The sequence below is a fragment of the Ostrea edulis genome, chromosome 2, assembly GCF_947568905.1.
Source record: "Ostrea edulis chromosome 2, xbOstEdul1.1, whole genome shotgun sequence".
NCBI classification, from domain to species: domain Eukaryota; kingdom Metazoa; phylum Mollusca; class Bivalvia; order Ostreida; family Ostreidae; genus Ostrea; species Ostrea edulis.
In genome coordinates this window covers 52,327,145-52,351,190 of record NC_079165.1, presented here as the reverse complement: position 1 = coordinate 52,351,190, position 24,046 = coordinate 52,327,145, and the positions used below count along the sequence as shown (strand labels likewise).

General features: G+C 35.7%; 1 protein-coding gene and 1 long non-coding RNA gene across 3 annotated transcripts in view; one reads left to right on the top strand and one right to left on the bottom strand.

Moving 5' to 3' along the window:
* LOC130051788 (uncharacterized) overlaps positions 1-24,046 on the bottom strand; it is a 165,558-nt gene that overhangs the window by 36,999 nt on the left and 104,513 nt on the right. The gene's annotated exons all lie outside the window — the stretch shown is intronic.
* Positions 1-24,046, top strand: part of LOC125682085 (transient receptor potential-gamma protein-like) — a 201,279-nt gene that overhangs the window by 157,817 nt on the left and 19,416 nt on the right. For both annotated transcript variants that reach the window (XR_008800026.1, XM_048922484.2), the window contains exons 7-9: positions 13,646-13,785; positions 15,507-15,859; positions 16,159-16,354. Coding sequence is in view for 1 of the 2 variants with exons in the window: in XM_048922484.2 (XP_048778441.1) it covers positions 13,646-13,785; positions 15,507-15,859; positions 16,159-16,354 (689 nt within the window). In the remaining variant the exon portion in view is untranslated. The remainder of the gene's footprint in view (positions 1-13,645; positions 13,786-15,506; positions 15,860-16,158; positions 16,355-24,046) is intronic.

Here is a 24,046-nt window from a genome sequence, read left to right as displayed (position 1 = left end):
TCCGCAGGAGACGGAAGACCTTAATAATAATAATAATGAAGAAGAAGAACGCGAACAATAATAGTAAGGTCTTCCGCAGGAGACGGAAGACCTTAATAACGAGCTATAACTGTGTTGGGATGCCAACACAAATGTCTCCGAACACCTCCCCATGTCAAAAATGCTTTTTGATGTCAGATATGCACTCAGGATTCTCAAAAAACCCTAATAACTGAATTTGGTTGAAATCCGACGGACTTGATTTTTGGCCGCCATTTTCTTCAATGGCGGCCATTTTGAAACATTTGAAAATTGGTTGGAAGGATATACTGATGCTAGAAATGAATTGTGGACCCTCCATTTACCCCAGAACACAAATATTGTAGAGATTTTAACACTTTGAAATATTTCGGTATATGGCGGCCATTTTGAAAATGGCGGCTCCAAAAAATATTTTGATGGTGGAAATGGACTCGGGGTGACCATATTACCCTAGAAATCGAATTTGGTTGAAATCCGACAACCTTGAGTTTTTGACGTTTTTTGGCCACCATCTTGAAACGGCGGCCATTTTGAAAAGTTGAATGCACCCCTCCTAGTGACCCCCTATCAGCTTACAAAGTTTGAAGTGGATCTGTCGAAGCACTTTCACAAAATCGGTCGGACAAATTTCTCACTAAAGAAGAGGAAAAATAAGAAGAAAAGAATAAGAATAATAAGAAACGGAGCAAAAACAATATGTCTCCGACACTTTGTGTTCGGAGACATAATAAGAAACGGAGCAAAAACAATATGTCTCCGACACTTTGTGTTCGGAGACATAATAAGAAACGGAGCAAAAACAATATGTCTCCGACACTTTGTGTTCGGAGACATAATAAGAAACGGAGCAAAAACAATATGTCTCCGACACTTTGTGTTCTGAGACATAATAAGAATAACGAACTATAACTGTGTTGAGATGCCAACACAAATGTCTCCGAACACCTCCCCATGTCAGAAATGCTTTTTGATGCCAGATATGCATTCAGGATTCTCAAGAAACCCTAAAAACTGAATTTGGTTGAAATCCGACGGTTTGATTTTTGGCCGTCATTTTCTTCAATGGCGGCCATTTTGAAACATTTGAAAACTGATTGGAAGGAAATACTGATGCTAGAAATGAATTGTGGACCCAACATTTACCCCAGAACCCAAATGTTGTAGAGATTTTAACACTTTGAAATATTTCGGTATATGGCGGCCATTTTGAAAATGGCGGCTCAAAAAAAATTTTAATAGTGGAAATGGATTTGGGGTCACTAAATTACCCTAGAAATAGAATTTGGTTGAAATCCGACAACCTTGAGTTTTTGACGTTTTTTGGCCGCCATCTTGAAACGGCGGCCATTTTGAAAATTTGAAAAGTTGAATGCACCCCTCCTAGTGACCCCCTATCAGCTGACAAAGTTTGAAGTGGATCTGTCGAAGCACTTTCACAAAATCGGTCGGACAAATTTCTCACTAAAGAAGAGGAATAATAAGAAGAAGAAAATAATAATAATAATAAGAAACGGAGCAAAAACAATATGTCTCCGACACTTTGTGTTCGGAGACATAATAAGAAACGGAGCAAAAACAATATGTCTCCGACACTTTGTGTTCGGAGACATAATAATAAGAAACGGAGCAAAAACAATATGTCTCCGACACTTTGTGTTCGGAGACATAATAAGAAACGGAGCAAAAACAATATGTCTCCGACACTTTGTGTTCTGAGACATAATAAGAATAACGAACTATAACTGTGTTGAGATGCCAACACAAATGTCTCCGAACACCTCCCCATGTCAGAAATGCTTTTTGATGCCAGATATGCATTCAGGATTCTCAAGAAACCCTAAAAACTTAATTTGGTTGAAATCCGATGGGTTTGATTTTTGGCCGTCATTTTCTTCAATGGCGGCCATTTTGAAACATTTGAAAACTGATTGGAAGGAAATACTGATGCTAGAAATGAATTGTGGACCCAACATTTACCCCAGAACCCAAATGTTGTAGAGATTTTAACACTTTGAAATATTTCGGTATATGGCGGCCATTTTGAAAATGGCAGCTCAAAAAAAATTTTAATAGTGGAAATGGATTTGGGGTCACTAAATTACCCTAGAAATAGAATTTGGTTGAAATCCGACAACCTTGAGTTTTTGACGTTTTTTGGCCGCCATCTTGAAACGGCGGCCATTTTGAAAATTTGAAAAGTTGAATGCACCCCTCCTAGTGACCCCCTATCAGCTGACAAAGTTTGAAGTGGATCTGTCGAAGTACTTTCACAAAATCGGTCGGACAAATTTCTCACTAAAGAAGAGGAATAATAAGAAGAAGAAAATAATAATAATAATAAGAAACGGAGCAAAAACAATATGTCTCCGACACTTTGTGTTCGGAGAGATAATAAGAAACGGAGCAAAAACAATATGTCTCCGACACTTTGTGTTCGGAGACATAATAATAAGAAACGGAGCAAATACAATATGTCTCCGACACTTTGTGTTCGGAGACATAATAATAGAGGAAAAGAAACATAAGAATCACTATAAGGTCTTCTGTTGAGACGGAAGACCTTAAAAATAAGAATAATAAGAAACGGAGCAAAAACAATATGTCTCCGACACTTTGTGTTCGGAGACATAATAATAAGAAACAGTGCAAAAACAATATGTCTCCGACACTTTGTGTTCGGAGACATAATAAGAAACGGAACAAAAACAATATGTCTCCGACACTTTGTTTTCGGAGACATAATAAGAACGAGCTATAACTGTGTTGGGATGCCAACACAAATGTCTCCGAACACCTCCCCAGGTCAGAAATGCTTTTTGATGCCAGATATGCACTCCAGATCCTTTAAAAACCCTAGAAACTAAATTTGGTTGAAATCCAACGGACTTGTTTTTTGGCTGCCATTTTCTTCAATGGCGGCCATTTTGAAACATTTGAAAATTGATTGGAAGGAAATACTGATGCTAGAAATGAATTGTGGACCCTCCATTTACCCCAGAACCCAAATGTTGTAGAGATTTTAACACTTTCAAATATTTCGGTATATGGCGGCCATTTTGAAAATGGCGGCTCAAAGAAAAATTTTGATGGTGGAAATGGACTCGGGGTCACTAAATTACCCTAGAAATAGAATTTGGTTGAAATCCGACAACCTTGAGTTTTTGACGTTTTTTGGCCGCCATCTTGAAACGGCGGCCATTTTGAAAAGTTGAATGCACTCCTCCTAGTGACCCCATATCAGCTCACAAAGTTTGAAGTGGATCTGTCGAAGCACTTTCACAAAATCGGTCGGACAAATTTCTCACTAAAGAAGAGTAAGAATAAGAAGACTAGAAACTTGTTGCCATGGCAACAAGAAGGTCTTCCGTTCTTTCCGTGTCCAGTAGATAACCTTAAATTCTTTATTTATTATAAAATGGGAAAAAAATATTCGAGTAATCTGGGGGATAGAACCCGGGTCGCCCGCATGAAAATCCACTACACTCACCATTAGGCTAGCGAGGACCTCACTTCAAAATGAAAATTACAAATATCTAGAGTTTGGTTTGATCAATTTAAAAACAAATATCATATTCAGCATTCTATAAAGAGTCTCTATTTATCTTACCTTTATCAAAGAAAATCATTATAAAACAAAAAAAGTTGAAAAAATCCGGTAGCGACCGGAAGTGATGACGACGTACGAAATAGTGCTTACGCAAATCTATAAGTCATGTTCTATCATCTTTAATAAGTCTCCAGTTCATATCTTTAGCCCTTCCTGTAGATCACCCGAGGACAAAGTTCCATTTGAAAATCAGGAAATTGTCCATAACTTGGAACCGAAATGGAATTTTCCCAATTTTCTTTGTGATAAACAACTTCCATAATATAATGCATTTTTCCTGAAAGTTTCACTGAAAACCACTGTATAGTTTTCGAGAAAAATTTGGTCAAAAAAATAAATATAAACAGTAGAATCACTATAAGGTCTTCCGTGAAGAACGGAAGACATTAAAAATAATAATAAGAATAACTAGAGCAAAGCTCGTTGCAACGAGAGGTCTTCCGTCGGAACTGTGTGACATAAAAACCTTGAACTTGACCATATGTCCTTGGGTCAGGTCCTAATAACAGCCTCAGTTAACATGAAAATCTATTATAAGTATGAAATCTAAATGTTTCTTCATTACTTGATATGGCCAGGACAGGGTTTGTATTTTCTAAAAAGTGAACTTGACAATGTGACCATGGGTCAAGGCCAGGACATATTCTTTGATCATATGGCGCGTGTATGTGAGATTAAATTCTTTCAGCATTTAACTTTTCAGTCCCAATAATGAAGAAAAAATTACTATTTAAATTTATGAAATTTATGGCTCAGGACATACAATAAAGGTTTATAGCTGTTACCAATATTTTATCATACAACAAAATTATGATAGCATAATATTCAGACTGAAGAGAATAATTCATAGAGTTTGAATTATTTATACATACAAATCAAATAAATTTCTCTCAAATCTTGAATATTTTATTAAACTTTAATATCTATCTGCGTAAATACATGTAGGTATATTATGTACACAGTGCGCACAGAAGTCGCGTATGAATTTCACGCCAGCGGCACGTGCCGAAGTTACATAATTTGGACCAAGAGTTCTGAATCAATGTTTAATCAAAGTCATTGTTTTTAAACAATAAAACAACAAATCATTTGAAATGAGACTGGTCGGCCATGGGTTTCTGAATATTCTATACGCATGTTTAGATTTGGTTTAATCATGATTATAAACTATTGATTTCAAAACATGTTCAGAAACAATTTGTTATGTTTGTAAAATGTATCCATTTTCTTTTTCACAACGAAGAATTTGAGTAAAGCTTGTGTGTTCATTTAAAGTAGTGTGAAATCACAGATCGCTAGTCCAGCAGCGATGAATCTCTGATATTAAACACACATTCAATTAGACATGATTGAGAAACAAACTGTATATTAAATTGCAGATTTTAAGATTGATGCCTGACTCAATGCTCTAGAGTTTTGAATTTAAAACAAATCAAACGTAAGACCAGGGACGTATAAACAAGTATATACATCCCCGGAAAGACTGAATTATTCGAAAAATCCAATATGATCAAAAACATAACATTCTGTGTTATATTTAGGACGACAATGTTTACTTTGTGTACATGCCCTGGTTCACACGCGATGGTTCCTCAAGGCGGTTACATAATTGTAAACAAAAACAAACCCCGCGGTGTATGTAAGATGCGTGTAGTTAATGACTGAGTTATTCTATGCTTGAAGGTTTGTTTCTTCAATTAAATATAACGTTGTTTTAATAACAATCGTAAAAGAGATAACCTTTTCCTTTTTTTTTCTTTGGAACGATTGTTTATATTAAAGCTACTAAATAATAAAAAAAAAAAAAGTTGTCGATAGATGATTTTTAAAGGAACCATAGATCACGTTAAAACCTTATTTTAAAAGAATATTAGCATTTCATGAAGTCAGATTTATCAATTAAAGCAAGTTTATTTAAGTTATACGCATATTTTCCCCCCTTCACCTACCTAATGATACGGTTACCTGTTTGCGGGTCAAGTTTTTTACTCATATATAACACAATACTCGAGCAAAATATTATGTTTATGAGATCAATAAGATGTTAAAGAACAACTTTTCCAGCGAAAACCATATCGAAAAATTTACACTTTTTTGAGTTATAAAGCAAAAACTTTGAAGATCCCCAGATCCCTAATTTAAGGGGCCAGGCCCTTTTTAGGGATATCAAAAGAAAGCTCTTAACATTTTGCACAACTTTTGTTCTACACGTCTTAACAAAATATTTTTAGTTTAAAAGATTCAATGGAAAATATGTGTAATTTTTTGCTCCTTTAGGCGTCCTAATTTTTTAAGCCTGTCAACCACCATTTCGAACGCTGTAATCAAAAAACAAAAAAACGATGTGCACAACTACAATGCTCCTACTTTTCATTTTCAATGCATTTTCTGCTCAAGCTTATGCAGTCTCAGAGCCTTTGTCTGGAAACCAAAGCCCCTAAAATTTCATTCAAAGGGGAATAACCCATGAACAAAGGGGAATTTCTTAAATGTAGTATATGATTTTAAAATTGTTCTGTCAAGTTTATAAACCCTGAAAATTTGAGCAAAATCCATGCAGAAATGAGCGAGATATGAAGCTTCAAAGTTAGCGTCTAGGAAAAAGAAGAAAAAAAAGAATAATAAGAATAATCTTAACCAGCACAATCAGTAGAAGGTCTTCCATTGTTACGGAAGACCTTAATAAGAAACGGAGCAAAAACAATATGTCTCCGACACTTTGTGTTCGGAGACATAATAATAATAAGAAACGGAGCAAAAACAATATGTTTCCGACACTTTGTGTTCGGAGACATAATAAGAATGATAAGAAACGGAGCAAAAACAATATGTCTCCGACACTTTGTGTTCGGAGACATAATAAGAAACAGAGCAAAAACAATATGTCTCCGACACTTTGTGTTCGGAGACATAATAATTGAGTTTAACATATTCTGTATCGTTATCAGGCACATAGAATCAAGGGGAGGGGGCCTGTGCCCCACCTATATTAACAATTTTTTAATTTGTTATTTTGATCCCACCTCTGGTGTGTCTAGGGGTCCGTGTTTGCCCAACTATCTATTTTGTATTGCTTATAAGAGTTATGAGATTGATCACTGTTCATTATCTTCACCTTTCATTTCTATTGCACATAAAAGATTTATTGGGTGACCCCCACTTGACCCCAGCTTGAAATTTCTGATATAATAGTAAAAAAACGCCCACCACTACCATCAATTAAGAAAATGAAGAGTGGGTAAAAAAAATTATGAGACACTCAAAGTAGAGGACTCTAACCACCCATCCCACCCCAACCTCCAACAATTGAGGAAAATGAAGGGGGAGGGGGGTATTGAGGCATTCAAAGTAAAGGGCTCTTTCACTCACACCCTCCCCTCCCAGGAATTAGGACTTTGAGCATCGGACGAAACATCTTGGTTTGTTTGGGTTTTTAGTTTTGTTTTATTAGTCCCCTACTGACGAAGTCGAAGGGGACTTTAGGTTTGCGCTCTGTCCGTTGGTCCAGTTTTCAGCACTTTTTTCTCTCTATCCTTGCAGATATTTATTTGATATTTGGTACGTTGCTTTGCCATGACAAGTTACAGATCAAGTTCGAATTTCGTCTCGGTCCATTGATTTTTATACGCCCGTCGAAGACGGGACGTATTATGGTATGGCATCGTCCGTCTGTCTGTCCGGACCTTGTGGGGAGGATACAGACTGAACCATAAGCCCTAGGGCTTTACAACTTGGTACATTTGATCACCATGATGAGAGGAAGATGCCTATTGTTTTTCAAGGTCAAAGGTCAAGGTCGTAGTATCACTTTTTAGGAAAACCTTGTGGGCAGGATACAAACCGAACCGTAAGCTCCAGGATATTATAACTTGGTATATTTGATCACCATGATGAGAGGAAGATGCCTATTGTTTTTCAAGGTCAAAGGTCAAGGTCGTAGTATCACTTTTTAGGAAAACCTTGTGGGCAGGATACAAACTGAACCGTAAGCTCCTGGATATTATAACTTGGTATATTTGATCACCATGATAATGAATTAGCTCACAGAGGACAGTGCTAACTTCACTAAAATATGAATCCCACTAAAATATGTTTTCCTTGAGCAAAATCTGCGGGCGTATTATGCCGCGTTGGCGTTGCTCTTGTTCACTTAGTTATGGCCCTTGGACTTAAAAAATAGCATGCATTGTTAGTTTACATCCAAGTTTCTTATCTCTGTAGATAAGAATACTACACTCATTAAAGCTTCTAGCATAGTAATACAACAATATAGCTAGATTATTCATGATCACCTACATGTCACAGTTTATTGACTTGGTTAAAGACCTAAACCTAATTATAAATTTGTCTTTTTTCCTGGTCTAGTCTCTACTTGAATAGTAGTTGATTTCTAACCATTCCTATCCTGGTCCCCCAAATTTCCCTTTTACCATAACCTACATAATGAACTTTGAATATTGTTGTGATACAATAATTTTTGCAACCGGTAGGGGACCATGTATTGCCATGCAATACTCTCAGAATGCTTGTTCTTGCATGTTGTTCATCTTTTTTTTAAAATTATCATTATCATTCTGCATGCCAAGCATTTTTGAAGAATCCAATTTTTCATTCACAAAAACTTATACGCAAGAAGAAGAAATCTCTTGCTGTGGCTTTCAATTCGACATTTAGATATATCGACGACGTTTTGTCTATTAACAATAACTTTCATTCATATGTCGATTCCATTTATCCCTGTGAGCTCGAAATAAAAGACACCACAGAGTCGTCCACTTCTGCTTCATACTTAGATATTTTATTGAAAGTAGACATTAACGGCAAACTGACAACTCAACTGTATGACAAACGGGATGATTTCAGCTTCTCCATCGTCAACTTCCCATATTTATGTAGTAATATTCCATTATTATCTGCATGTGGTGTTTATATATCTCAACTGATTCGATACGCAAGAGCTTGTTCTGCGTATAGTCAGTTTTTAAATCGAGGCAAGCTACTGACAAACAAGTTGATGGTACAGGGCTTTCGATTGAAGTCAGCATTACGCAAATTCTATGGTCGTTATAATGATCTAGTTCCTCAATACAACCTATCATTGGGTCAAATGCTGTCTGACATGTTTCATACCGATTGTTAGGCCGTTCTTGGCACACTGATTTTGACTACGGATAACTCCGTTTACATGATCAGGATATAGGGCTCACGGCGGGTGTGACCGGTGGACAGGGGATGCTTACTCCTCCTAGGCACCTGATCCCACCTCTGGTGTGTCCAGGGGTCCGTGTTTGCCCAACTATCTACTTTGTATTGCTTATAGGAGTTATGAGATTGATCACTGTTCGTTATCTTCACCTTTCTTATATCTGAAGCCATGTCTCGGCTTCAGATATGGGCCAAGGTGACTCAGGTGAGTGATGTGGCCCATGGGCCTCTTGTATTGTTTATCACTGGCTTTGATACGAATATTCACCTATACTGATGTCCCTAGATCTGTCAAAGCTTGATCAGTCAAGCATCTCCAATCCCCTAAGGAGGAATGCTACACCAGAGAAATTTGACATTGTTGAAAAGTGGAGGATATGTACAACAATATTTTGAAATTGAAAACTTTCAAAATTACTTTATTTAGTCAAAAAATGCAGTTTTAGTAGAAAGCAATCTGGAAAAAAAATTCAAAACCCCTGCTGGACTCGAACCCGCGATCTACAGTTCAGCAGTCCTCTTTTATTGGCAGTCGACGTGCTAACCTACTGATCTACTCACCTAGGCGATGATTTTGTAAATGAATAGACAAATATTGCTGATAGTTATATATTTTCATCCATGATTTAAAAGGAAGTCAGCCATTATGACGATGTAGAGTACATCCTTAACAGACCAGGAAATTTAGAGGCTGACCGCCTGGGGCAGTTTAGGTGTGAATGGCTGATTATTTTGAGAATTACTATTGAATAATTAGGGTTTATTACGTTTTTGTCAGAATTTTACAACATAATACCAAGTCGCAGCATCTTGGGACAACTTAATAACCATGCATGTCTATTTTATGTAGGTTTGTTAAAAGGTTTGTGCGGTAATAATTTGGAATGTAAACACAAGGTTCCGCTGTATATAATTGGGTTTTTTTTTTAAATCATTAAAATCACCATCTAGATGAGAGGAAAGAAATCAAGTGAGGCTTCCAATAATAATTTTTGGATATAAATTTACAAATGATATTACATAATTTAAATTTTTCATTGAATTCAAATCCTTATGATCACCATCTAAATGAGGGAAAAGAGGTCAATGGAGAGTGCCAATCATAATCTTTGGCAAGGAATTTACAAATAGCACCAAAAATTTAATGATATTTACAACATAACAAAGTATTCCTCTCATTTAATATATAACATGTATTCAGAACTTCTTTAACATACAAATTGTACCATGTTTATCAAGTGAGCATTGGGCCTCTTGTCTTTTCAGAGTGTTTTTTGTCGGATTGAGGTAGTCGGATAAAGTCATTATGAATACAATTTTCTATGGCAGATGGTCAGTTAAAACGGAGACTGAACATTTCAATTTGTGCCCATTTAATTCCCAAAAGAGTCTAACGAGACTATGTATATATCTGAGTAGTGAGTACAAGCTCTTTGAACTGAAAAACCATTGGCAGCTAGTGTATCATGACAAATGGATGGAACCGGCAGTGGAGTAACTGATTGTTATCAATAAATGTTGAGCAAGTGAAGATTCAAAGAACTTACTGTTTTAAATGTGAATTCTTAATGTGTGTAATTAGGATTAATCGTTTTTCACAGCATAATCGATCTGCTCAATACATGTAGTAACTATTTGCTAGTAGTTTGTTCCATTTGATTTGTTGCAGAAGTCATTTATTATTGCCACAATGTTCTGGTGATTTTTTAGTAGTTTGTTACTTGCATGTATGCCTTGTTCATAGTTTGTAAACAGTGGTTTAAGAAATAAAGATCACCTTTTTATGTATGATACAGGATAACCTCCGAGGTCGAGAAATGTTGTTTTCAAATATAACAAATATTATATTTCAAACAACATTTGGAGATCAAGAAGGTCATCCTGCATCATCCACGAAAACAAGAAATTTATTTCTAGTCTACTACGGCTCAGAAATATACAGCAGATCGTTTACCTATACAGCTACGAATTAGGTCACCGTGTCATCATGGCAGTTTCCGAAACGGACTAGGCCTACATGTTTTTTGCTAGCGAAAAAGGTGAGATGTTAAGGGTGTACTAGATCTGTTTTGAAAAATATTTCAAGTATTTAGTATAAACAAAAAAAACAATAACAAAAACGCAAATCGATCTCGGAATGCAGACGATTGATTTAATATGTTGAATGACAAATTTTCTTTAGTAATTTATAAATTTGTTTTGCAACACATATTAATCAATTTTTATGATTAAGAATTGAATTTTCTACAGTTATCAACTGTACAAAGTGCAAACGAGATGTGTATCAATTTTCTCATAATCAGTTATTACGTATGAAGGTACAGAATGTATATCGCAGAATAATGACGGCTGCATTCCGTTGATCTTGCCTACCTAAAATTTGATAGTAGCTTGTGAGAAATGAATTGCTTGCTTCTAAATTTGGTGCAAGTGATTTAGTTTAAATCTAATGAAATTATCTGTTCATGTTTTGTAAGATAGTACGTAGTAGTTTGTTAACATCATTTGTATTGTATTTCTGCTGTATGAGTATGAATATATAAGAAATAGACTGTTATACATTAGTAACAACTTTATCTAAACTAATTCTAACAAGCATCTAACTCAAAATCCCAAGAGTCCTTTTTATATGAATAAAAACTCACTGAATTAGCATGTGTACTTGAATGTCAATCAGATGTAGGCGGTGTCAAATCACTACAATTTGCATGTGAATTTTTATACTATTAAACAACTTTCAAATCAAAGTGGTTTGTAATTAGAGTAGTTTGTTTGACCTTTTTTCCTTATGGGTATTCATTTGTATGATTTTGAAGTGTTTAATATATATTTTTAGACTTCTAAATCTTGAATACATGTGCATTCAATATTTTTTCATTCCATATCTTTCTTGATTTTTAATGAGGTGGGCATTTTGTGAGCAAATCTTCTCACATGAGCAATTTACCTAATTTGCATGTTATATTGCACTCGAGGTTCACGTGAGCTAAATCATGTTAGTTTGAACATTGAGTGGCTCATGTACATTTTTGTAAGCAAATTTTGGTATGGGCAGCCATTTTGTGATGTTGTCATAACTTTAAATGTTACCTATCATACAAATTCAACCTTTAGAAAGCTTCTGATATATGAATATGAGAATCTTTAAAGAACATTGTGACCAAAAGTTTAAGTTGTACTCATATGAGGGCCTATTGTGTGTATTATTCATGCAGCTTTCATGATAGGCAATATAACCTATGTCTAAAGGTGTACATAAGTGGAAGTATGTGTTTAAATGTTTTTCATGAAATCACCAAGTAAACAAATTCATTTTTGACCACATGATTTGTGACACAGTTTCTGATGTCACAATGTAAGCTTTGAAAAATATTATGTGTGTTAATCCTTCCAATTTACACACCATAGTCACACTAACAAGCTTTAAACCTCCACACACCAGAGTCACACTAACAAGCTTTAAACCTCCACACACCAGAGTCACACTAGCAAGCTTTAAACCTCCTGCCAAGTCTGTTAACTCTTGTGTGGGAGATGTAAATCTTCCTCTAAATCATTTTACTCCATCTGTGTAAGAGGAAGGGAGAAAATGCATCAGACCAAATCGAGATTCAAACCTGGTCAACCCAGGATTTTTATCCACTGGCAGGCATTTTTATCTGTCAGTTTCAGGGGCTAGTCTATGGCACCAAATGTAACAGGAAAGGAGAAAGTGTAAGGCTGGACTGGGAATCAAACCCAGGACCCCTTCATCACTATTCTGAGCTATCCAAGCCTATATCCACGGTTTAATAGTCCATTGCATTTTCTCCATTCCTATTTCATTTGTGCTGTTGACCATCACTTGCAGATGAAAATCTATTACAATTGATTTCTGGAATCAATCGGCCATTCTTTGTTTACAATAAGTTAGAGTTGTATGACGCTACGGTTCCACTATCTCTTGGGAGTTATGATATTGTACCAGTGTTTACTGATCCAAATTATAATGTCTGGGAATATCTTTCATGGAGAGAAGGGACAAGTACTTAAAATTGTGCACGTGGACATGTATTTCTCCATATTGAGTACCCAAGTTCACGTCGTTCTGAGATGTTACATAGAATCCGTAAAAGCATGCAAATCTTATTTTCTTAGCCATAGAAAATAACTCCTTGATTAACGCGATTGTACCGTGTCTCATATGTTTGTGAATTTGCTAAACACCGACGCTGAATATGACGTCACAATGCACTGTTTTACATCAATTGCGTTATGTTTCCCGCGTTCAATGAATAGGCGGATCAAATGTCTATTAAAGTTAGAAGGATGCTGTCTTCACACGTTTAGTGCTAACATTGAGATATTTTTTGTTTTATGGACATAGATGCCAATACTTTTGCTTCGTCCTCCAAAACGGTCACCCCGTAGGACATGTTACTTTTATGCATTTAGTTTTTATTCATCCCTTTATCTGTCTATTTGTCTGTCCGCAAAAACCTTGGCCATAACATTTTAATGGATGGTGATAATGCTTTCATATTTCACTTGTGTATTCCTTGTGGCAAGACCTTTCTCTAAAAGGGAAAAAAATTACCTTTTGACCTACTTTGAAAATCTGTAACCTTGGCCATAACTTTTGAACGATTAGTGCTAGGGCTTTCATATTTTACGTGTGTATTCCTTGTGACAGGACCTTAAAATTCTTTTGGGTACTATAATTATTTTGCTGTAATACAGAGGCATCAGTGTATGACACAAACACATTTTGTTTCCATTCTGTACTTGTATGTAATATATTAGAACTACTAAATGACTCTGAATTTCATTCAGGTTTAATATGGGCAGAGATCAAACAACTGTGGGACGAAGGGGCTCACGACTATGTTCATGACATGTGGAATATCCTAGACTTTGTCACAAATTCCTTGTACATAGCAACATTTACACTTAGGTTAATAGCTTACCTTCAGGTAGGGTAAAAAATATTGCCATTGCTGTTTAGCTCACCTGAGCCTGATCGGAATTTGTCCATTGTCTGTCGGCGGCGGCGTCACACACTTTTCACATTTTCACCTTCTCTAGAATCACTGGGCCAATTTCAACCAAACTTGGCACAATCATCTTTAGGTGAAGGGGATTCAAGTTTATTCAAATGAAGGGTCATGTCCCTTCAAAGGGGAGATAATTGCAAAAATAGGGTGGGGTCATTAAAGAATATTCATCTCAGAAAACCTAAAATTTAAATGAAAGGTTCACGACATGGTGGAGATTAAAGTTTGTTTAAGTCATGACCCCAAGGGATGTGTTGCCACAATAGGGGATCAACTTATACAAGCAAATATATGGTGTGACCGGTCAACAGGGGATGCTTACTCCTCCTAGGCACCTGATCCCACCTCTGGTGTGTCCAGGGGTCCGTGTTTGCTCAACTATCTATTTTGTATTGCTTGTAGGAGTTATGAGATTGATCACTTGTTCGTTATCGTCACCTTTCATTAAGAAAATATTTTAAATGTTCTTAAGAACCACTGGACCAGAAGAGTAGAGATTTACCTGAAAGCTTCCTGATATAGAGTAAATTCAAATTTGTTCAGATCATGGCCCCCGGGGGTAGGGTGGGGCCACAATAGGGGATCAAAGTTTTACATGCAGATATATAGGAAAATCTTCTCCAGAACCACTGGGCCAATTTCATTCAAACTTGGAACAAATCATCCTTGGGTGAAGTAGATTTCAAGTTTGTTCAAAATCAAGGGCTATGCCCCTTCAAAGGGAAGATAATCACAAAAATGCAAAAGTAGGTTGGGGTCATTAAAAAATCTCAAGAACCACTGGGCCAGAAAAGCTGAAATTTACATGAAACCTTCATGACATAGTAGAGATTCAAGTTTGTTAAATTCATGACCCCCGGGGTTAGGGTGGACCACAATTAGAGATCAAAGTTTTGCATGCGAATATATAAGGACAATTTTTTTAAATCTTCTCAAAAGTGGAAATTTAAGTGAAAACTTTCTGATATTGACTAGATTTAAATTTGTCCAGATCATGGCCCCCGGGGGTAGGGTGGGGCCACATAAGTGGATCAAAGCCCCTTTCAAAGGGGGAGATAATCTCAAAAATGATGTGGGTTCATTTAAAAATATTCTTCTCAAGAACTACATGGCCAGAAAATCTGAAAAATTACATGAAAGCTTCCTGATAAAGTGGAGATTCAAGTTTGTAAAAATAATGACCCTGGGGTTAGGTTGGGGCCATAAATGGGAATCAAAGTTTTGCATGTGAATGTATAGGGAACCAAACTTGGCACAAAGCATTTCAAAATGAAATTTGTGAATATGAAAAGCCCTACCCATCTACAAGGGCATATGATAATTAATGAATTTGTAGTCAAGTTTAATAATTAAGTTTGATAATTGATGATTTTTTAGTCGTTGCCTTTGAAAAGTTTTTCTGAACCAAGCTGCTTGTATAATGATAGTTTTGCTCAAGCTGTTTATTGCTAGGAACTGCTGCTCAGGTGAGCGATGTGGCCCATGTTTGAATATGTCAATATAAATATATACAGAAAACAAAATTAAAGTAATATTGATGCTATAAAGAAATAATTTTCAAAAATATATTCTTCAATGCATCAGTGGATGATCACAGGTTCAAATTTTTATTTTGTGTAACAATACATGTCTCTTTATAGGTACAGAAAGAAATAGAAGAAAATAAACCAAGTGCAGATTTAGAAAGGAAAGATTGGAATGCATATGACCCAAATCTCATAGCAGAATCTCTTTTTGCTGCAGCAAACATTTTTAGTTCTTTGAAATTGATTTACATTTTCACTGTGAATCCCCATCTGGGGCCCCTTCAAATATCACTGGGTCGTATGATCCTGGACATCATGAAATTTGCAGTGTTGTACGGATTGGTTCTGTTTTCTTTTGCTTGTGGGCTGAACCATCTCTATTGGTACTATGCAACACTGAGAGAACGAGAATGCAGAGTGCTGAATATTGATGAATCCTGTGATCGCAAACACAAAAGATTTGCCAAGTAAGTCATTTTACATCAGAATATATATTCATCTGGAAAAATAGATTATGAAAAGTAGAGTGCTTTAATTCATGCACATTTACCTGCTTAGATCCAAGTTGGAAGTGCTGTTCTATAGACAAAGAGCCTACATCTTAAATTTAGATTATATCTTCAACTCTGTCATTTCTGGATTATAGTTCTAAAATGGCTTAAACAATGAATTTATCTTATTACCAATAAATATTTTGCTGTATTTGTACTTATAACTTCAATTCCACTAAAAGTAAAATACATCAAATGTTTATACTCTTTTACAGTTTGTTTCAAATACTACAGACCCTCTACTGGTCAATCTATGGTTTGATAGATTTAAATAGTGCTGAGCTTCAGGAGAGTCACATTTTTACAGAGTTTATTGGGAAGCTGATGTTTGGTTCCTATAGCTGGATAGCCTTGGTTGTACTTCTGAATTTGCTCATTGCCATGATGAGCAACTCTTACCACAATACTTCAGTAAGTTGTAGAATGAAGTGGAGGTCTCTGGAACAATTCAGAGTTAATTCCCTTATTAAATTCAGGGATGGTATTAAAAGGTAATTAAATTGTTCAAATTTAACAAAAATGAATAAAATGAGCCCAAATGACTCAAACAAGTCATTTTCTGTAAAGAATAACAATTTTATGCATTTATTTCCAAATTTAATGCAGAGCTCCAATATCCTATATTATTTCTTGTGTTGTTTAGACATTTATTCACAAACACATAGGCCTACATATAGGAGCTTACATAAAATTAATGCCATTCTTAAAACTAGGGAAACGTACAGTAATTGGCGTTGATGGTCTAACATCAACTACACAACACATTTTAGAAATGAGGGGTTCAGATAATAACTCATTAACAATTGATGTCTTTATTTACAGTATCAAAATTAACGCTATTATTGACATGGGTTCATCTATCGGTGATCCAAAGAAATATTACTAGATAAATAGATGTCTGAGACCTAAGTTATCTTCAAACTATGGTAACTTACAAATGGCAAACGTTGATATAGTGGTACCAGAAGGTCAGACTATACTCTAAATTTGTATCAACGGGGAAATAAAAGAACATATAGTAAATCGTAGCCGATATTGAAGCACAAATGATATTAGGTTTCGATTTTCTCAGAGAACACAACTGTCAGTTACACTTGGGTGAAGTAACTCTTACTCTGGGAAACAAGAAGTTATCATGTGAACTAAACAATGAACAAAATTTCGTGTTCAAAATTATCTATATACCCCCCAAGAAGTGAGATGATAATTGTGTCGCCTGCGTTACACGCAGTGGCGACATATAGGGATCACTATCCGTCGTCGTCACAAAAAATTTCTGTCACAGTTTTCTCAAGAACCACATGGGGCAACTCCCTGATATTTGGCACAGAGTATCAGTGTGGCCAACTGTATTGTGTAAGACATTTCCGAATCTGTCGCTTATCAACTTCCTGTTTGCCGGGACTTAGAATTTTTTACAGCAAAAAAATTTCTGTCACACTTTTCTCAAGAACCACATGGGGCAACTCCCTGATATTTGGTACAGAGCATCAGTGTGGCCAACTGTATTGTGTAAGACATTTTCGAATCTGTTGCTTATCAACTTCCTGTTTGCCGGGACTTAGAATTACTTTTTCAACATTATACATGATATATTACATATAGAATGAACTAGCAGGCGACACATGTCTTCCGGGGAAGACTTAATACTGTGTTGAAGGTAAAGTCGACCCAAATCTAAATGATAAAGAACTTCGCTTAGAAGGAACAAAACATGACCTCCAACAATCAGGTTTATTGGTTGCCAGATGTCTAGTGAAATCAAAAAATGGTAAGGTACCAATTCGTGTCATGAATGTCAGTGTCCAGGAACTAAAAGTGTACAAGGACTATGGCACGCCAAATTCACAAAAATGAGCTAAACATAGTTTCACAGTTGATAAACTAGGTTTATCGACTGTAAACTATAGTTTATACGGACCGTAAATTATAGTTAACGACATTAATCTATATTTCACATCTGTAAACCATAGTTAACAGATAATCTATGTTTCACAAGCGTAAACTATAATTAACAATGAAAACAATCATTAGCGATTGCAAAACATAGTTTATCTGATAAATACGGTTTCACGATTGTAAACTACGGTTTACAAGTCTAAACTATTATTAAGTTTATCTGATAAATATAGTATCACAATTTGTGAAACTAGGATTAACAATTGTGAACTATAGTTAACGAATGTAAATTATAGTTTACAAATGTGAATCTGTATTTATCAGCAAAATCTATTGTTAACGTTTATTTAAAGACAGATAAACTTGGATTAGCATTTGTAAACTACAGTTTACAACCGTTAAATATAGTTTTACGGATGAAAACTATAGTTAACGAATCGTTAACTATAGTTTACAGTTCGTAAACTATAGTTTACAGTCGATAAACCTAGTTTATCAACTGTGAAACTATGTTTAGCTCATTTTTGTGAATTTGGCGTGCCATAAAGGACACCTCCGCAACTATAGCAGAACTAGAACCAAATATTAGCAAATTACAGACTGAGAATGTCCATGATGAGGCAGTTATAGACACAGATCTCACTACCTACATGAAATCATTATGGGACTAGCGTACCAAGAACCTGACTCCTGAACAACAGAAAGCAGCATTTAACCTTCTGCAAAAACATCTTAATGTGTTCGCTAGATCAAAATCCGACTTAGGAAGAACCAATATTGTGTCTCACAATATCGACACAGGGGATGCGCAAACCTAGACAATTATCCCTTCACAAAAAAGAGGCAGCAAAGGAAGAAGTTCAAAGAATGCTCAATGCAGGTATGATAGAACCATCATTCAGTGTCTGGAGTGCACTGATTGTATTGGTAACTAAAAAGGATGGAAGCATTCGATTCTGCATTGACTACCGCAAGTTAAATGAGGTGTCACGCAAAGATTCAGAGTAGACGACTCTCTAGACGCCTTGAGAGGATCAACATGGTTCATTTGTCTAAACTTGGCTTGTGGTTACTGGCAGGTAATGATGGATCCTCCAGATAAAGACAAGACAGCCTTCGTTACTACACATGGTTTCTACCATGCCATTTGGTTTGTGCAACGCAGCCGCCACATTCGAAAGACTGATGGAAAATGTATTAGCTAACTTTGAAATTTGCTTACTATACATAGACATTATTTATATTCCGAAGATTTTAACAATCATGTGAATCATCTAGATGCAGTACTACAACGATCACAGAAGGCTGGATTAAAAGTTTCACCTAAAAAGTGTGACTTTTTCAAAGACCAGGTCGCTTTCCTTGGTCATATAGTTAGCCAAGAAGGAATATCTACATCCCCAAGCAAATTAAGTGCCGTTAAAGAGTGGCCTGTACCAAAAACAGTAACAGATGTAGGAAGTTTCTTTGGAACATGTTCTTACTATCGTAGATTTATAAAAGGATTCACAGATATAGCCTGACCGTTCCACCAACTGACCGAAAAGACAGAAAAATTCAACTGGGCTTCTCAATGTGACGAAGCATTTCAAAACTTAAAAACGGCACTTACTTCCGTACCTATCTTACGGTACCCAGACCTGAGCTTACCTTTTGTGTTGGACACAGACGCTAGTGCATTTGCCATGGGTGGAGTTTTATCTCGAGTTGAAGATGGTGTGGAAAGACCTACTGCATACTTTGGCAAGGCATTCAGTAAACCAGAAAGGAACTACTGTGTAACAAGGCGAGAACTCTTAGCCATTGTGAGCTCAATAAGATATTTTCACCATTACCTCTATGGAAGAAACTTTTTATTGAGAACTGACCATGGGGCATTAACATGGCTCTTGAATTTTAAAAATCCTGAGGGACAAGTAGCCCATTGGCTCGAGGTTCTACAGACATATAATTTCAGGATTGTACATCAACCAGGAAAACAACATGGTAATAACGATGCACTAACTAAATCGTCGTCCCAGTTCACCGTGTAACTACTGTGATAAGAAAGAAACCCAGACCAAAGATGATGACAGTGATCATGTACTAAAGTTAAAGGAAGATCAAACCAGCACTCAATATTTGTACCAGAAAAAGACACAGAAAAAGGGACTGCATGGTTCACGATTTTTGAAAAAAATATTTTTCATTTTTGATGTTTTAAAATATTAAAAATATAACTCATTTAATGTTGACAGCCAAAATATTGACCTTCTGAATGCAAAAATAAAAGCAATATTTTAGCCTTCAATCTGTGTTATGTAAACAAAGACTCGAGTCTTTCTATGTACAGTAAAATTCGAATATAGCTAACACGGATATAGCGAAATTATGGCTATAGGTAAGTGAAATCGATTTCCTTGGCAAATTCATTATATATTCTATATAAAAATCTGCGTTTATAACGAACACGGATATAGCGAATTTACGGATATAACAAAGTAAATTCATATTCCCCTCGAATTAGAAATGAATCTAAAAATCACCTTTTATAACGACTTTTTTTTGCCCTTTTAAACTCGTGATTTTTAACAATAGCTTATTACGAAATTTCTATTTGTATTTTTCCAAAAGAGTTTGTTAACGCAAAACAATACTTACACATACATTTAGCAAATATATTGTCGGTATTGTTTGCTATTCTCCTTAATTAAATTTGAAGTTTGATTGCATTTATTTTATTGTAGACTCGCTTATTTGTGTAAAGCAACAAGTAAATGACAACTGCGATAGACTGTTTTACGTATTGCACATAATTTTGTTGATATTTTTCTTTCGACATGTTCTTGCGTGACTTAATAATCCCTCAAGATAAATTACCATATATAAATCAGTGTGTATATATCTTGTATAAAAATATTTCTTCTCGAAAATACATAGGCTTAATTTTTCTTAGAGACAATTCAATTGTTGCTTTCTTATGCAACTGATATACATGTAGAACAAATCAGTTTTATAACGAATTCGTTATATCTTAATTATGAATTCACTATAAACATATAGCAAATTACACCTATAGCGAATTTTTACAGAGTGTCCGCAGAAATTCGCTATATCAGAGTTTTACTGTATACAAACAAACCAGTGAAATATTAATTTTGTAATATAAAGCATCTTAAAGCTGACATGAATCAATAAATATAGTATAATTCTATGTCCGCCATATTTCGGATATTCTATTGTTATATGTATCAGGGTTTGCATGGTATATAAGGGGATGAGTTTTGCTATGCTTCACTTCACATCAGTGTCTTCGATTTACCTGTGCAGGTAGCTTCGACAGGTAACACGTACATCTCCGATACTAATTTATAGGACATCAAGAAGAAATGAAATCATGTTTGGAACACCACACAGTGCTCAAAATTACAATAAACATATCGTACAGTAGTAAATCAATCATTCTAAAAGCTTTGGATAAATAAATATAGAATGCCTTTTCTTTACGTGAATGCATGTACATTTGCAGTAAATATGTCAAAACTATACAAAAACGCGGAGAAATATTTCATCTATTATCTATTGATAAAATGGAATAGGCAAAGGGTATAAAATTTACACCATTCACACTTACTTCAAACAAAATGCAAATACATAAATACTACTGTACTTATGCACTTCACATGTATGCTCGCCATGAAAACGCATCAAATGCGGACGACTATTTACCTGGGTCTACTCGTAATATCTGTAAAGGAGATGTACGTGTACACTTGTTGAAAATACTCTAAGTAGTAGTAAAACTCCCTTTATTTGCATAATCCATGAAACAAAACCATAAACTCCATTTGTATTCCAACAGTAAATACTATTGTCCATTGTACAGACTGCGACACACTTAGCCCGTGCTGATCAGCTATCTTCAATCAGGGGAAGTATCAGAGTATAATATTTACCCTGTATTGTGCATGAATCCTTATACCGTATGATTTACTGGTCAGAGTATTGCAGATTTATAAATCAGGAAATCATTTAGGTACATAAATTGTTTATGCATATAAAACTTGCATATACAACACTGTACGAGTGTATGGGATGAGAGAGAGCGAGAGGGGGGGATTCAAATGATGATCTTGTAATAATCGCGCTCTTATTTAGACAAATGATATCGTTAATTCAATAAAAGAGAACAGTAACTCAATATTGCTCTCATTAATTGATAATACAGATTTATTTGATTCATTTAAAGCACGCAATAATTAAAAATAAACATATCTTTAAATAATGTTATTTTTAATTACTTCTTTTTATACTAATTTGGCATTCAATAGATCTTATATACATGTATCTATGCCATTTTGCGTTATTACATTCTGCGCTGAACTCGACGCAAATTGTACTAATGCAAAATGTAATAATTGAGTTTATCATATTATGCCTCGTTATCAAGCACATGGAATCAAGGGGAGGGGATAAGAGTGTCTGTCCCCCACCTTTATTAACAATATCCATTATTTGTTATTTTGTAATGCAAATAAAAGATATATCGGGTGACAACCCCCCACTTGACCCCAGCTTGAAAGTTCTGATATAATAGTAGAAGACACACACCACCACCAATTAAGAAAATGAAGATATTATGAGGCACTCATAGTAGAGGACTCTAACCACCCCATCCCACCCCCAACGATTGAAGAAAATGAAATGTAGGGGGGAATTGTTGAGGCAGTCAAAGTAAAAGACTCTTTAACCCTTCACCCCCACATTAGGACTTTGAACATCAGACAAAACATCTTGGTCTGTTTGGGATTTTTGTTTTATTATTTTGCTGTTTTCGTTCATCTTTTTAGCTCACCTGAACCGAAGGTTCAAGTGAGCTATTCTGATCACATTTTGTCCAGCGTCCGTCTGTCTGTAAACTTTTCACATTTTCGACTTCTTCTCCAGAACCACTGGGCCAATTTCAACCAAACTTGGCCAAAAGCATCCTTGGGTGAAGGGCTTTCAAGTTTGTTCAAATGAAGGGCCATGTCCCTTTCAAAGGGGAGATAATCACAAAAATGCAAAAATAGGGTGGGGTCATTTAAAAATCTTCTTCTCAAGAACCACTGGGCCAGAAGAGCTTAAATTTACCTGAAAGCTTCCTGACATATTGCAGATTCAAGTTTGTTCAAATCATGGCCCCTGGTGGTAGGATGGGGCTACAATAGGGTATCAAAGTTTTACATACAAATATATAGGAAAAATCTTTAAAAAATCTTCTTCTCAAGAACCACTGAGTCAGAAAAGCTGATTTTTACATGAAAACTTTCTGACATAGTGCAGATTCAAGTTTGTTCAAATCATGGGCCCCGGGGGTTGGATGGGGCCACAATAGGGGATCAAAGTTTTACATACAAATATATAGGAAAAATCTTTAAAAATCTTCTTCTCAAGAACCACTGAACCAGAAAAGCTGATTTTTACATGAAAACTTTCTGACATAGTGCAGATTCAAGTTTGTTCAAATCATGGCCCCAGGGGGTAGGATGTGGCCACAAGGGGGGATCAAAGTTTTACATACAAATATATAGGGAAAAACTTTAAAAATCTTCTTCTCAAGAACCACTAAGCCAGAAAAGCTGAGATTTACATGAAAGCTTCCTGACATAATGCAGATTCAAGTTTGTTCAAATCATGGGCTCTGGGGGTTGGATGGGGCCACAATAGGGGATCAAAGTTTTACCTACAAATATATAGGAAAAATCTTCTCAAGAACTACTGAGCCAGAAAAGCTGATTTTTACATGAAAACTTTCTGACATAGTGAAGATTCAAGTTTGTTCAAATCATGGCCCCCGGGGGTAGGATGGTCCTACAAGGGGGGATCAAAGTTTTACATACAAATATATAGTTAAAATCTTTTTCTCAATAACCACTGAGTCAGAAAAGCTGATATTTACAAGAAAACTTTCTGACATAGTGCAGATTCAAGTTTGTTCGAATCATGGTCCCCGGGGGGTAGGATGGGGCCACAAGTGGGGGGGTCAAAGTTTTACATACAAATATAGGAAAAAGCTTTAAAAATCTTCTTCTCAAGAACCATTGGGCCAAAGAAGTTGACATTTACATGAAAGCTTTCTGACATAGTGTAGATTCAAGTTTGCAAAGGGTAGTTTGGGCCATAATAGGGACTAAGGTTTTACATGCAAATATATATGGAAAGTCTTCAGATATGGGCCAAGGT